Raw genomic sequence first — 14590 nt, forward strand, 5'->3', positions numbered from 1 at the left:
TTAACCAACACATATCAAAGGTCTACACAGTAACCAACACTTTGCAAAGGGTCCCATGTTAACCAACACATATCAAAGGTCTACACAGTAACCAACACATAGCAAAGGGTCCCATGTTAACCAGCACATAGCAAAGGGTCCCATGTTAACCAACAGATATCAAAGGTCTACACAGTAACCAACACATAGCAAAGGGTCCCATGTTAACCAACAGATATCAAAGGTCTACACAGTAACCAACACATAGCAAAGGGTTCCATGTTAACCAGCACATAGCAAAGGGTCCCATGTTAACCAACAGATAGCAAAGGGTCCCATGTTAACCAACAGATATCAAAGGTCTACACAGTAACCAACACATAGCAAAGGGTCCCATGTTAACCAACACATATCAAAGGTCTACACAGTAACCAACACATAGCAAAGGGTCCCATGTTAACCAACACATGGCAAAGGGTCCCATGTTAACCAACACATATCAAAGGTCTACACAGTAACCAACACATAGCAAAGGGTCCCATGTTAACCAACACATGGCAAAGGGTCCCATGTTAACCAACACATATCAAAGGTCTACACAGTAACCAACACATAGCAAAGGGTCCCATGTTAACCAACACATAGCAAATGTCTACACAGTAACCAACACATAGCAAATGGTCCCATGTTAACCAACACATATCAAAGGTCTACACAGTAACCAACACATAGCAAAGGGTCCCATGTTAACCAGCACATAGCAAAGGGTCCCATGTTAACCAACAGATATCAAAGGTCTACACAGTAACCAACACATAGCAAAGGGTCCCATGTTAACCAGCACATAGCAAAGGGTCCCATGTTAACCAACACATAGCAAAGGGTCCAACACATAGCAAATGGTCCCATGTTAACCAACACATAGCAAAGGTCTACACAGTAACCAACACATAGCAAAGGGTCCCATGTTAACCAACACATATCAAAGGTCCCATGTTAACCAACACATAGCAAAGGGTCCCATGTTAACCAACACATAGCAAAGGGTCCCATGTTAACCAACACATAGCAAAGGGTCCCATGTTAACCAACACATAGCAAAGGGTCCCATGTTAACCAACACATATCAAAGGTCTCCAGTAACCAACACATAGCAAAGGGTCCCATGTTAACCAACACATATCAAAGGTCTACACAGTAACCAACACATAGCAAAGGGTCCCATGTTAACCAACACATAGCAAAGGGTCCCATGTTAACCAACACATATCAAAGGGTCCCATGTTAACCAACACATATCAAAGGGTCCCATGTTAACCAACACATAGCAAAGGGTCCCATGTTAACCAACACATAGCAAAGGTCCCAGTTAACCAACACATAGCAAAGGGTCCCATGTTAACCAACACATATCAAAGGTCTACACATGTTAACCAACACATAGCAAAGGGTCCCATGTTAACCAACACATATCAAAGGTCTACACAGTAACCAACACATAGCAAAGGGTCCCATGTTAACCAACACATGGCAAAGGGTCCCATGTTAACCAACACATATCAAAGGTCTACACAGTAAAAGGGTCCAACAACACATAGCAAAGGGTCCCATGTTAACCAACAGATAGCAAAGGTCTACACAGTAACCAACACATAGCAAAGGGTCCCATGTTAACCAACACATATCAAAGGTCTACACAGTAACCAACACATAGCACTTTGCAAAGGGTCCCATGTTAACCAACACATATCAAAGGTCTACACAGTAACCAACACATAGCAAAGGGTCCCATGTTAACCAGCACATAGCAAAGGGTCCCATGTTAACCAACAGATATCAAAGGTCTACACAGTAACCAACACATAGCAAAGGGTCCCATGTTAACCAACACATATCAAAGGTCTACACAGTAACCAACACATAGCAAAGGGTCCCATGTTAACCAACACATGGCAAAGGGTCCCATGTTAACCAACACATATCAAAGGTCTACACAGTAACCAACACATAGCAAAGGGTCCCATGTTAACCAACACATGGCAAAGGGTCCCATGTTAACCAACACATATCAAAGGTCTACACAGTAACCAACACATAGCAAAGGGTCCCATGTTAACCAACACATAGCAAATGTCTACACAGTAACCAACACATAGCAAATGGTCCCATGTTAACCAACACATATCAAAGGTCTACACAGTAACCAACACATAGCAAAGGGTCCCATGTTAACCAGCACATAGCAAAGGGTCCCATGTTAACCAACAGATATCAAAGGTCTACACAGTAACCAACACATAGCAAAGGGTCCCATGTTAACCAACACATATCAAAGGTCTACACAGTAACCAACACATAGCAAAGGTCCCATGTTAACACAGTAACCAACACATAGCAAATGGTCCCATGTTAACCAACACATAGCAAAGGTCTACACAGTAACCAACACATATCAAAGGTCCCATGTAACCAACACATAGCAAATGGTCCCATGTAACCAACACATGGCAAAGGGTCCCATGTTAACCAACACATATCAAAGGTCTACACAGTAACCAACACATAGCAAAGGGTCCCATGTTAACCAACACATGGCAAAGGGTCCCATGTTAACCAACACATATCAAAGGTCTACACAGTAACCAACACATAGCAAAGGGTCCCATGTTAACCAACACATGGCAAAGGGTCCCATGTTAACCAACACATATCAAAGGTCTACACAGTAACCAACACATAGCAAAGGGTCCCATGTTAACCAACACATAGCAAATGTCTACACAGTAACCAACACATAGCAAATGGTCCCATGTTAACCAACACATATCAAAGGTCTACACAGTAACCAACACATAGCAAAGGGTCCCATGTTAACCAGCACATAGCAAAGGGTCCCATGTTAACCAACAGATATCAAAGGTCTACACAGTAACCAACACATAGCAAAGGGTCCCATGTTAACCAACACATATCAAAGGTCTACACAGTAACCAACACATAGCAAAGGTCTACACAGTAACCAACACATAGCAAATGGTCCCATGTTAACCAACACATAGCAAATGTCTACACAGTAACCAACACATATCAAAGGTCTACACAGTAACCAACACATAGCAAATGGTCCCATGTTAACAGACACATAGCAAAGGGTCCCATGTTAACCAACACATAGCAAAGGGTCCCATGTTAACCAACACATATCAAAGGTCTCTACAGTAACCAACACATAGCAAAGGGTCCCATGTTAACCAACAGGTAGCAAATGGTCCCATGTTAACCAACACATAGCAAAGGGTCCCATGTTAACCAACACATATCAAAGGTCTCTACAGTAACCAACACATAGCAAAGGGTCCCATGTTAACCAGCACATATCAAAGGTCTACACAGTAACCAACACATAGCAAAGGGTCCCATGTTAACCAACACATAGCAAAGGGTCCCATGTTAACCAACACATATCAAAGGGTCCCATGTTAACCAACACATATCAAAGGGTCCCATGTTAACCAACACATAGCAAAGGGTCCCATGTTAACCAACACATATCAAAGGTCTACACAGTAACCAACACATAGCAAAGGGTCCCATGTTAACCAACACATATCAAAGGTCTACACAGTAACCAACACATAGCAAAGGGTCCCATGTTAACCAACACATGGCAAAGGGTCCCATGTTAACCAACACATATCAAAGGTCTACACAGTAACCAATACATAGCAAAGGGTCCCATGTTAACCAACACATGGCAAAGGGTCCCATGTTAACCAACACATATCAAAGGTCTACACAGTAACCAACACATAGCAAAGGGTCCCATGTTAACCAACACATGGTAAAGGTGCGAAATAGTACAAAAATGTATGCCCTTACTACTGTTTGTCATGAGAGCATCTGCTAAATGGCTGAAATGTAAAAGGCACCACATTAATCAACACATAGCAAAGGCACCACATTAATCAACACATAGCAAAGGCACCACATTAATCAACACATAGCAAAGGCACCACATTAATCAACACATAGCAAAGGCACCACATTAATCAACACATAGCAAAGGCACCACATTAATCAACACATAGCAAAGGCACCACATTAATCAACACATAGCAAAGGCACCACATTAATCAACACATAGCAAAGGCACCACATTAATCAACACATAGCAAAGGCACCACATTAATCAACAAATAGCAAAGGCACCACATTAATCAACACATAGCAAAGGCACCACATTAATCAACACATAGCAAAGGCACCACATTAATCAACACATAGCAAAGGCACCACATTAATCAACACATAGCAAAGGCACCACATTAATCAACACATAGCAAAGGCACCACATTAATCAACACATAGCAAAGGCACCACATTAATCAACACATAGCAAAGGCACCACATTAATCAACACATAGCAAAGGCACCACATTAATCAACACATTAACATTAATCAACACATAGCAAAGGCACCACATTAATCAACACATAGCAAAGGCACCACATTAATCAACACATAGCAAAGGCACCACATTAATCAACACATAGCAAAGGTCTAACATATACATTCACTTTCCCTGTCCTCCAACCCCTGTGTCAATTTCACTCCTTATTTCTCCCCCCTCTCTCTATCTCTCCACAACCCTCTCTAATATGTAGACTAATCCTAAACCTCTCTATAGTTTATAGACCAACCCAAACCCTCTGTAGTCTGTAGACCAACCCTACATTTCTCTCTAGCCTGTAGACCAACCCTAACCATCTCTGGTCTGTAGACCAACTCTCTCTTGTCTATAGACTAACCTTAACCCTCTCTAGTCTGTAGACCAACCATAACCCTCTCTAGTATGTAGACCAACCCTAACCCTAATCTGTAAACCAACCCTAACCCTCTCTATAGTCTGTAGACTAATCCTAACCCTCTATCTAATATGTAGACTAATCCTAACCTCTCACTAGTCTGTAGACTAATCCTAACCCTCTCTCTAATCTGTAGACTAATCCTAACCCTCTCACTAGTCTGTAGACTAATTCTAACACTCTCTCTAGTCCATAGACCATCCCTAAACCTCTCTAGTCTGTAGACTAACCATAACCCTCTCTAGTCTACAAACTCTCACTCTAGTCTGTCCAAACACATTCGTCCCCCTACCAGGCTAACTCACAGATTGGCTCACTCAGCCAATCCTTCTCATTGAGTTAAGTGAGCAGTGATTGGCAGACTGAGTGGAGTGAGCAGTGATTGACTGACCGAGTGGAGTGAGCAGTTATTGGCTGACAGTGTAGTGAGCAGTTATTGACTGACAGTGTAGTGAGCAATGATTGGCTGACATCAGATTTGAGGGTCAGCAGATTTGGGGGTCAGCAATGATTGGCTGTCAGCAGATTTGGGGGTCAGGGACACCTCAAGCATTTTTTAGGGCCAGGGAGTGTTAGTTGTTCTGAAAAGCAGCTCTGCTGCCATGAGAGACGTTTCGGCCGGTAATCTCTGCTGCCAGGGAGATGGCCGAAGCCGGTAATCTGTACTGACGTGTATTTTAGCAGCACTTACTGAGCGGTTTGAGGATGCTGTTGCTGGCCTCATCGTTGTTTTCTGTGTCGGACCTGTCAGAGGCGTTCTCCGTCAGATGATCCTTCCTGTCCTTGTGGCTTCCTCTCCGGCGTTGACGTCTCCGACGCCGGTAGCTCTTGGGCATCTGCACTCCGATGTAGACGGTGTGGTGACCTGGATGGAAGAGAAAGACAATGGGTTAGGGTTAACAATGGGTTAGGATTAACAATGGGTTAGGGTTAACAATGGGTTAGGGTTAACAATGGGTTAGGGTTAGAAGGTGGGTTAGGGTTAACAATGGGTTAGGATTAACAATGGGTTAGGGTTAACAATGGGTTAGGGTTAACAATGGGTTAGGATTAACAATGGGTTAGGGTTAACAATGGGTTAGGATTAACAATGGGTTAGGGTTAACAATGGGTTAGGGTTAACAATGGGTTAGGATTAACAATGGGTTAGGATTAACAATGGGTTAGGGTTAACAATGGGTTAGGGTTAACAATGGGTTAGGGTTAACAATGGGTTAGGGTTAACAATGGGTTAGGATTAACAATGGGTTAGGGTTAACAATGGGTTAGGGTTAACAATGGGTTAGGATTAACAATGGGTTAGGATTAACAATGGGTTAGGATTAACAATGGGTTAGGATTAACAATGGGTTAGGATTAACAATGGGTTAGGATTAACAATGGGTTAGGATTAACAATGGGTTAGGGTTAACAATGGGTTAGGGTTAACAATGGGTTAGGATTAACAATGGGTTAGGGTTAACAATGGGTTAGGATTAACAATGGGTTAGGGTTAACAATGGGTTAGGGTTAACAATGGGTTAGGATTAACAATGGGTTAGGGTTAACAATGGGTTAGGGTTAGAAGGTGGGTTATGGCTGGCATCAGCAATGTTGGGCACGGGTACCAAGGCTGGCACACAAGGGCATTTGCATTGGCACACCAGGCATGAAATTCCAGTGTTTGGATTGGCAAACTTGCATTCTACCAGGTTGGAGATTTGGTCACCTTTCCACCAAGGGAGCATGTAAATAAATACCAACCCTTCCTAAACGCAGGTTATCCAGGACATGGCTTCAAAGTTATCAGGATGTACATGCTCAGAAGGTGCTGTCTAGGCCAGACATAGAAGTTGGCGTCCAGCTGTCAAACCAAATATTTTGGCCGTGAAGAAATAACAGTTAGCAGTGACATTTCAATGTTTGTCTCCACTTGCAATCAGATCGCCAGAGGTTAGGGTATTAACACGGTCAGGCTTCTCACATTCCTTAAAGGCATAGTTCTGGATTCTGGTAATATCTACTTCCCCAGAGTCAGACGAACCTTTTATGTCTCTGCTTGCCATTTGAAGGAAGTTGCTATGCTAACTAGCATTAGCGCAATGACTGGATGTTTCTGTAGACTAGTTAGCATTGACTCATGAAACTACCTCTAACTTCCTTCATACTGGACGCAGAGACATAAATATGGTACCCACGAGTTTATCTCACTCTGGAGAAGTATAACTATTCTATTAAGGAATGTGAGCAGTCTGACCATGTTAACAACCTCTGGAGGTCTGACTGCAAGTGCCAAATCGAAAACTATCCCTTTAAGGTTATGCTGTACTGTAACCCTACCTATCCATTTTACATTTTAGTCATTTAGCAGACGGTCTTAACCAGATCAACTTACAGGTGTAAATAGGGTTAAGTGCATTGCTCAAGGGCACAATTTAGTCAGCTCTGGGATTTGAACCAGCAACCATTCGGTTACTGGTCCTACCTCCCTTTTACTTATGTGAAGGGAAAACCTGTTGGTAACGTCTAAGGAAGAGGTCACAGCTTTTAACCAGACTAGTGTCTGTAAACATAACCTCTAAATGAGATCCATGTCAAACATGTTCAGTATAAATTGGAAACCACATATCCCGAGGCTGCATTTATTGTAGCTGGGGATTTTAATAAGGCTAATCTGAAAACAAGGCTCCCAACATTTTATCAGCATATCAAATGCGCGACCCGGGCTGGTAAAGTGTTCATTGTTACTCTAACTTCCGCGATGCATACAAAGCCCTCCCCCGCCCTCCTTTCGGCAAATCTGACCACGACTCCATTTTGTTGCTCCCAGACTATAGACAGAAACTAAAATGGGAAATGCCCATCAGGTCTGTTCAATGCTCGTCCGACCAATCTGATTCCATGCTTCAAGATTGCTTCGATCAAGAAAACTGGGATATGTTCTTGGTAGCATCGAACGACAACATTGATGTATAAGCTGATTCGGTGAGCCAGTTTATTAGCAAGTGCATTGATGATGTTGTACCCACGTCGACCACTAAAACCTTCCCCAAACAGAAACCGTGGATTGATGGCAGCATTCGCGCAAAACTGAAAGCCCGAACCACTGCTTTTAATCAGGGCAAGGATACCGGAAACATGACTGAATACAAACAGTGTAGCTATTCCTTCCACAAGGCAATCAAACAAGCTAACCGTCAGTATAGAGACAAAGTAGAGTCGCAATTCAACGGCTCAGACACGAGAGGTATGTGGCAGGGTCTACAGTCAATCACGGACAACAAAAAGAAAACCAGCCCTATACCGGACACTGTTTGTCCGGTATAGGGCTTGCTCCCAGACAAACTAAACAACTTCTTTGACACTTTGAGGTCAATACAGTGCCATTGACATGGCCCGCTACGAAAAACCTGTGGACTCTCCTTCACTGCAACCGACATGAGTAAAACATTTAAACGTGAAAACCCTCGCAGGGCTGTAGGCCCAGACGGCATCCCCAGCCACGTCATCAGAGCATGCGCAGACCAGCTGGCTGATGTGTTTACGGACATATTCAATCAATCCTTATCCCAGTCTGCTGTTCCCACATGCTTCAAGAGGGTAACCATTGTTCCTGTTCCCAAGAAAGCTAAGGTAACTAAGCTAAACGACTATCACCCCGTAGCACTCACTTCCATCATCATGGAGTGGTTTGAGACACTATATCACCTCCACCCTACCTGAAACCCTAGACCCACTTCAATTTGCTTACTGCCCCAATAGGTCCACAGACGGCGCAATCGCAATCACGCTGAACACTGCCCTAACCCTTCTGGACAAGAGGAATACCTATTTAAGAATGCTGTTCATCGACCATAGCTCAGCATTGAACACCCTAGTACCCTCCAAACTCGTCATTAAGCTCGAGACCCTGGGTCTTAACCCCACCCTGTGCAACTGGGTCCTGGACTTTCTGACGGGACACCCCCAGGTGGTGAGGGTAGGAAACAACATCTCCACCCACTCATCCTCAACACTGGGGCCCCACAAGGGAGCATTCTCAGCCCTTTCCTGTACTGTTCCTGTTCACCCATTACTGCGTGGCCATGCACACCACCAACTCAATCATCAAGTTTGCAGATGACACTATAGTGTTAGGCTTGATTACCAACAACGACGAGACGGCCTACAGGAAGGAGGTGAGGGCCCTCAGAGTGTGGTGACACTCTACGTCAACAAAACAAAGGAGATGATCGTGGACCAAAAATACCGATTTCCGATTGTTATGAAAACTGGAAATCGGCCCTAATTAATCGGCCATTCCGATTAATCGGTCGACCTCTAGTCTTCACAATGTATCACTGGAGGCAAACTACCTGCCCTCCAGGACACCTACACCCCGAGCCACTGCCTGTTCATCCAGCTATCATCCAGAAGGCGAGGTCAGTACAGGTGCATCAAAGGTGGGACCGAGAGACTGAAAAACAGCTTTCATCTCAAGGCCACCAGACTGTTATACAGCCATCACTAACATTGAGTGGCTGCTGCCAAAATACTGACTCAAATCTCCAGCCACTTTAATAATACAAAAGTTGTAATAAATGTATCACTAGTCACTTTAAACAATGCCACTTATATAATGTTTACATGCCCTACATTACTCTTCTCATATGTATATACTGTTCTCTATACCATCTACTGCATCTTGCCTATGCCGTTCGGCCATAGCTCTACCATATATTTCTATGTAAATATACTTATTCATTACTATACACTGGTGTGTATAAGGTAGTTGTTGGGGAATTGTCAGATTACTTGTTAGATATTACTGCACTGTCGGAACTAGAAGCACAAGCATTTTGCTACACTCGCATTAACATTAACTGCTAACCATGTGTATGTGAACATTAACATTTGATTTGATTTGCTATTAGACCTCGTCCAAGAGACAGATTCAGTACTGTTACATCCATGAGACATATTCTGTAGCTCAGTTGGTAGAGCATGGCGCTTGTAACGCCAGGGTAGTGGGTTCGATCCCCGGGACCACCCATACGCAGAATGTATGCACACATGACTGTAAGTCGCTTTGGATAAAAGCGTCTGCTAAATGGCATATATTATCCATGAGACATATTCAGTACTGTTACACCTCGTCCTAGAGACATATTCAGTACTGTTACACCTCATCCTAGAGACATATTAATTACTGTTAGACCTCATCCATGAGACATATTCATTACTGTTAGACCTCGTCATAGAGACATATTCAGTACTGTTGACCTCATCCATGAGACAAATTCAGTACTGTTACACCTCTTCCTAGAGACATATTCAGTACTGTTAGACCTCGTCCATGAGACATATTCGGTACTGTTAGACCTCATCCATGAGACATATTCAGTACTGTTAGACCTCGTCCTAAAGACATATTCAGTACTGTTAGACCCCTTCCTAAAGACATGTTCAGTAATGTTAGACCTCGTCCTAGAGACATATTCAGTACTGTTGACCTCACCCATGAGACATATTCAGTACTGTTAGACCTCGTCCTAGAGACATATTCATTACTGTTAGACCTCATCCATGAGACATATTCAGTACTGTTAGACCTCGTCATAGAGACATATTCAGTACTGTTGACATATTCTCATCATCCATGAGACATATTCAGTACTGTTAGACCTCATCCATGAGACATATTCAGTACTGTTAGACCTCATCCATGAGACATATTCAGTACTGTTGACCTCATCCATGAGACATATTCAGTACTGTTACACCTCATCCTAGAGACATATTCAGTACTGTTAGACCTCGTCCATGAGACATATTCAGTACTGTTAGACCTCATCCATGAGACATATTCAGTACTGTTAGACCTCATCCTAAAGACATATTCAGTACTGTTAGACCTCGTCCTAAAGACATGTTCAGTACTGTTGACCTCATCCATGAGACATATTCAGTACTGTTACACCTCATCCTAGAGACATATTCATTACTGTTAGACCTCATCCATGAGACATATTCAGTACTGTTAGACCTCGCCATAGAGACATATTCAGTACTGTTGACCTCATCCATGAGACATATTCAGTACTGTTAGACCTCATCCATGAGACATATTCAGTACTGTTAGACCTCATCCATGAGACATATTCAGTACTGTTAGACCCCATCCCATGAGACATATTCAGTACTGTTGACCTCATCCATGAGACATATTCAGTACTGTTACACCTCATCCTAGAGACATATTCAGTACTGTTAGACCTCGTCCATGAGACATATTCAGTACTGTTAGACCTCATCCATGAGACATATTCAGTACTGTTAGACCTCGTCCTAAAGACATATTCAGTACTGTTAGACCTCGTCCTAAAGACATGTTCAGTACTGTTACACCTCGTCCTAGAGACATATTCAGTACTGTTGACCTCATCCATGAGACATATTCAGTACTGTTACACCTCATCCTAGAGACATATTAATTACTGTTAGACCTCATCCTAGAGACATTACTGTTAGACCTTATTTAGTTGACCTCATCCATGAGACATATTCAGTACTGTTACACCTCTTCCTAGAGACATATTCAGTACTGTTGACCTCATCCATGAGACATATTCAGTACTGTCCTAGAGACATATTCATGTTAGACCCTAGAGACATATTCAGTACTGTTAGACCTCATCCATCATCCATGAGACATATTCAGTACTGTTAGACCTCATCCTAGAGACATATTCAGTACTGTTGACCTCATCCATGAGACATATTCAGTACTGTTACACCTCATCCTAGAGACATATTCAGTACACCTGAGACATATTCAGTACTGTTAGACCTCATCCATGAGACCAGTACTGTTATCTTCCTAGAGACATATTCAGTACTGTTGACCTCATCCATGAGACATATTCAGTACTGTTACACCTCATCCTAGAGACATATTCAGTACTGTTAGACCTCATCCTAAAGACATGTTCAGTACTGTTAGACCTCATCCTAGAGACATATTCAGTACTGTTGACCTCACCCATGAGACATATTCAGTACTGTTAGACCTCGTCCAAGAGACATATTCATTACTGTTAGACCTCATCCATGAGACATATTCAGTACTGTTAGACCTCGTCCTAAAGACATATTCAGTACTGTTAGACCTCGTCCTAAAGACATGTTCAGTACTGTTAGACCTCGTCCTAGAGACATATTCAGTACTGTTGACCTCACCCATGAGACATATTCAGTACTGTTAGACCTCATCCAAGAGACATATTCATTACTGTTAGACCTCGAAAGACATATTCAGTACTGTTAGACCTCGTCCTAGAGACATATTCACTACTGTTGACCTCATCCATGAGACATATTCATTACTGTTACACCTCATCCTAGAGACATATTCATTACTGTTAGACCTCATCCATGAGACATATTCAGTACTGTTAGACCTCGTCATAGAGACATATTCAGTACTGTTGACCTCATCCATGAGACATATTCAGTACTGTTAGACCTCATCCATGAGACATATTCAGTACTGTTAGACCTCATCCATGAGACATATTCAGTACTGTTAGACCCCATCCCACGAGACATATTCAGTACTGTTGACCTCATCCATGAGACATATTCAGTACTGTTAGACCTCATCCTAAAGACATATTCAGTACTGTTAGACCTCGTCCTAAAGACATGTTCAGTACTGTTGACCTCATCCATGAGACATATTCAGTACTGTTACACCTCATCCTAGAGACATATTCATTACTGTTAGACCTCATCCATGAGACATATTCAGTACTGTTAGACCTCGTCATAGAGACATATTCAGTACTGTTGACCTCATCCATGAGACATATTCAGTACTGTTAGACCTCATCCATGAGACATATTCAGTACTGTTAGACCTCATCCATGAGACATATTCAGTACTGTTAGACCCCATCCCATGAGACATATTCAGTACTGTTGACCTCATCCATGAGACATATTCAGTACTGTTACACCTCATCCTAGAGACATATTCAGTACTGTTAGACCTCGTCCATGAGACATATTCAGTACTGTTAGACCTCATCCATGAGACATATTCAGTACTGTTAGACCTCGAGACATATTCAGTACTGTTAGACCTCGTCCTAAAGACATGTTCAGTACTGTTACACCTCGTCCTAGAGACATATTCAGTACTGTTGACCTCATCCATGAGACATATTCAGTACTGTTACACCTCATCCTAGAGACATATTAATTACTGTTAGACCTCATCCATGAGACATATTCATTACTGTTAGACCTCGTCACATATTCAGTACTGTTGACCTCATCCATGAGACATATTCAGTACTGTTACACCTCTTCCTAGAGACATATTCAGTACTGTTAGACCTCATCCATGAGACATATTCAGTACTGTTAGACCCCATCCCATGAGACATATTCAGTACTGTTGACCTCATCCATGAGACATATTCAGTACTGTTACACCTCATCCTAGAGACATATTCAGTACTGTTAGACCTCGTCCTAAAGACATGTTCAGTACTGTTAGACCTCGTCCTAGAGACATATTCAGTACTGTTGACCTCACCCATGAGACATATTCAGTACTGTTAGACCTCGTCCAAGAGACATATTCATTACTGTTAGACCTCATCCATGAGACATATTCAGTACTGTTAGACCTCGTCCTAAAGACATATTCAGTACTGTTAGACCTCGTCCTAAAGACATGTTCAGTACTGTTAGACCTCGTCCTAGAGACATATTCAGTACTGTTGACCTCACCCATGAGACATATTCAGTACTGTTAGACCTCGTCCAAGAGACATATTCATTACTGTTAGACCTCGTCCTAAAGACATATTCAGTACTGTTAGACCTCGTCCTAGAGACATATTCACTACTGTTGACCTCATCCATGAGACATATTCATTACTGTTACACCTCATCCTAGAGACATATTCATTACTGTTAGACCTCATCCATGAGACATATTCAGTACTGTTAGACCTCGTCATAGAGACATATTCAGTACTGTTGACCTCATCCATGAGACATATTCAGTACTGTTAGACCTCATCCATGAGACATATTCAGTACTGTTAGACCTCATCCATGAGACATATTCAGTACTGTTAGACCCCATCCCATGAGACATATTCAGTACTGTTGACCTCATCCATGAGACATATTCAGTACTGTTACACCTCATCCTAGAGACATATTCAGTACTGTTAGACCTCATCCATGAGACATATTCAGTACTGTTAGACCTCATCCATGAGACATATTCAGTACTGTTAGACCTCCCTAAAGACATATTCAGTACATATTCATGTTCAGTACTGTTACACCTCGTCCTAGAGACATATTCAGTACTGTTGACCTCATCCATGAGACATATTCAGTACTGTTACACCTCATCCTAGAGACATATTCATTACTGTTAGACCTCATCCATGAGACATATTCAGTACTGTTAGACCTCGTCCTAGAGACATATTCAGTACTGTTGACCTCATCCATGAGACATATTCAGTACTGTTGACCTCATCCATGAGACATATATTCAGTACTGTTAGACCTCATCCATGAGACATATTCAGTACTGTTAGACCTCATCCATGAGACATATTCAGTACTGTTAGACCTCTCCATGAGACATATTCAGTACTGTTAGACATATTCAGTACTGTACTGTCCTAGAGACATATTCAGTGCATCCTCATCCATGAGACATATTCAGTACTGTTGACCTCATCCATGAGACATA

General features: G+C 42.3%; 1 protein-coding gene across 1 annotated transcript in view; it reads right to left on the minus strand.

The window, feature by feature from the left end:
* Positions 1-14590, minus strand: part of slc4a4a (solute carrier family 4 member 4a) — a 533895-nt gene that overhangs the window by 462614 nt on the left and 56691 nt on the right. Inside the window, 1 exon segment of the mRNA XM_046348253.1 lies at positions 5537-5710. Coding sequence (XP_046204209.1) covers positions 5537-5710 — 174 coding nt within the window.

The sequence above is a fragment of the Oncorhynchus gorbuscha genome, linkage group LG04, assembly GCF_021184085.1.
Source record: "Oncorhynchus gorbuscha isolate QuinsamMale2020 ecotype Even-year linkage group LG04, OgorEven_v1.0, whole genome shotgun sequence".
Classification (NCBI taxonomy): domain Eukaryota; kingdom Metazoa; phylum Chordata; class Actinopteri; order Salmoniformes; family Salmonidae; genus Oncorhynchus; species Oncorhynchus gorbuscha.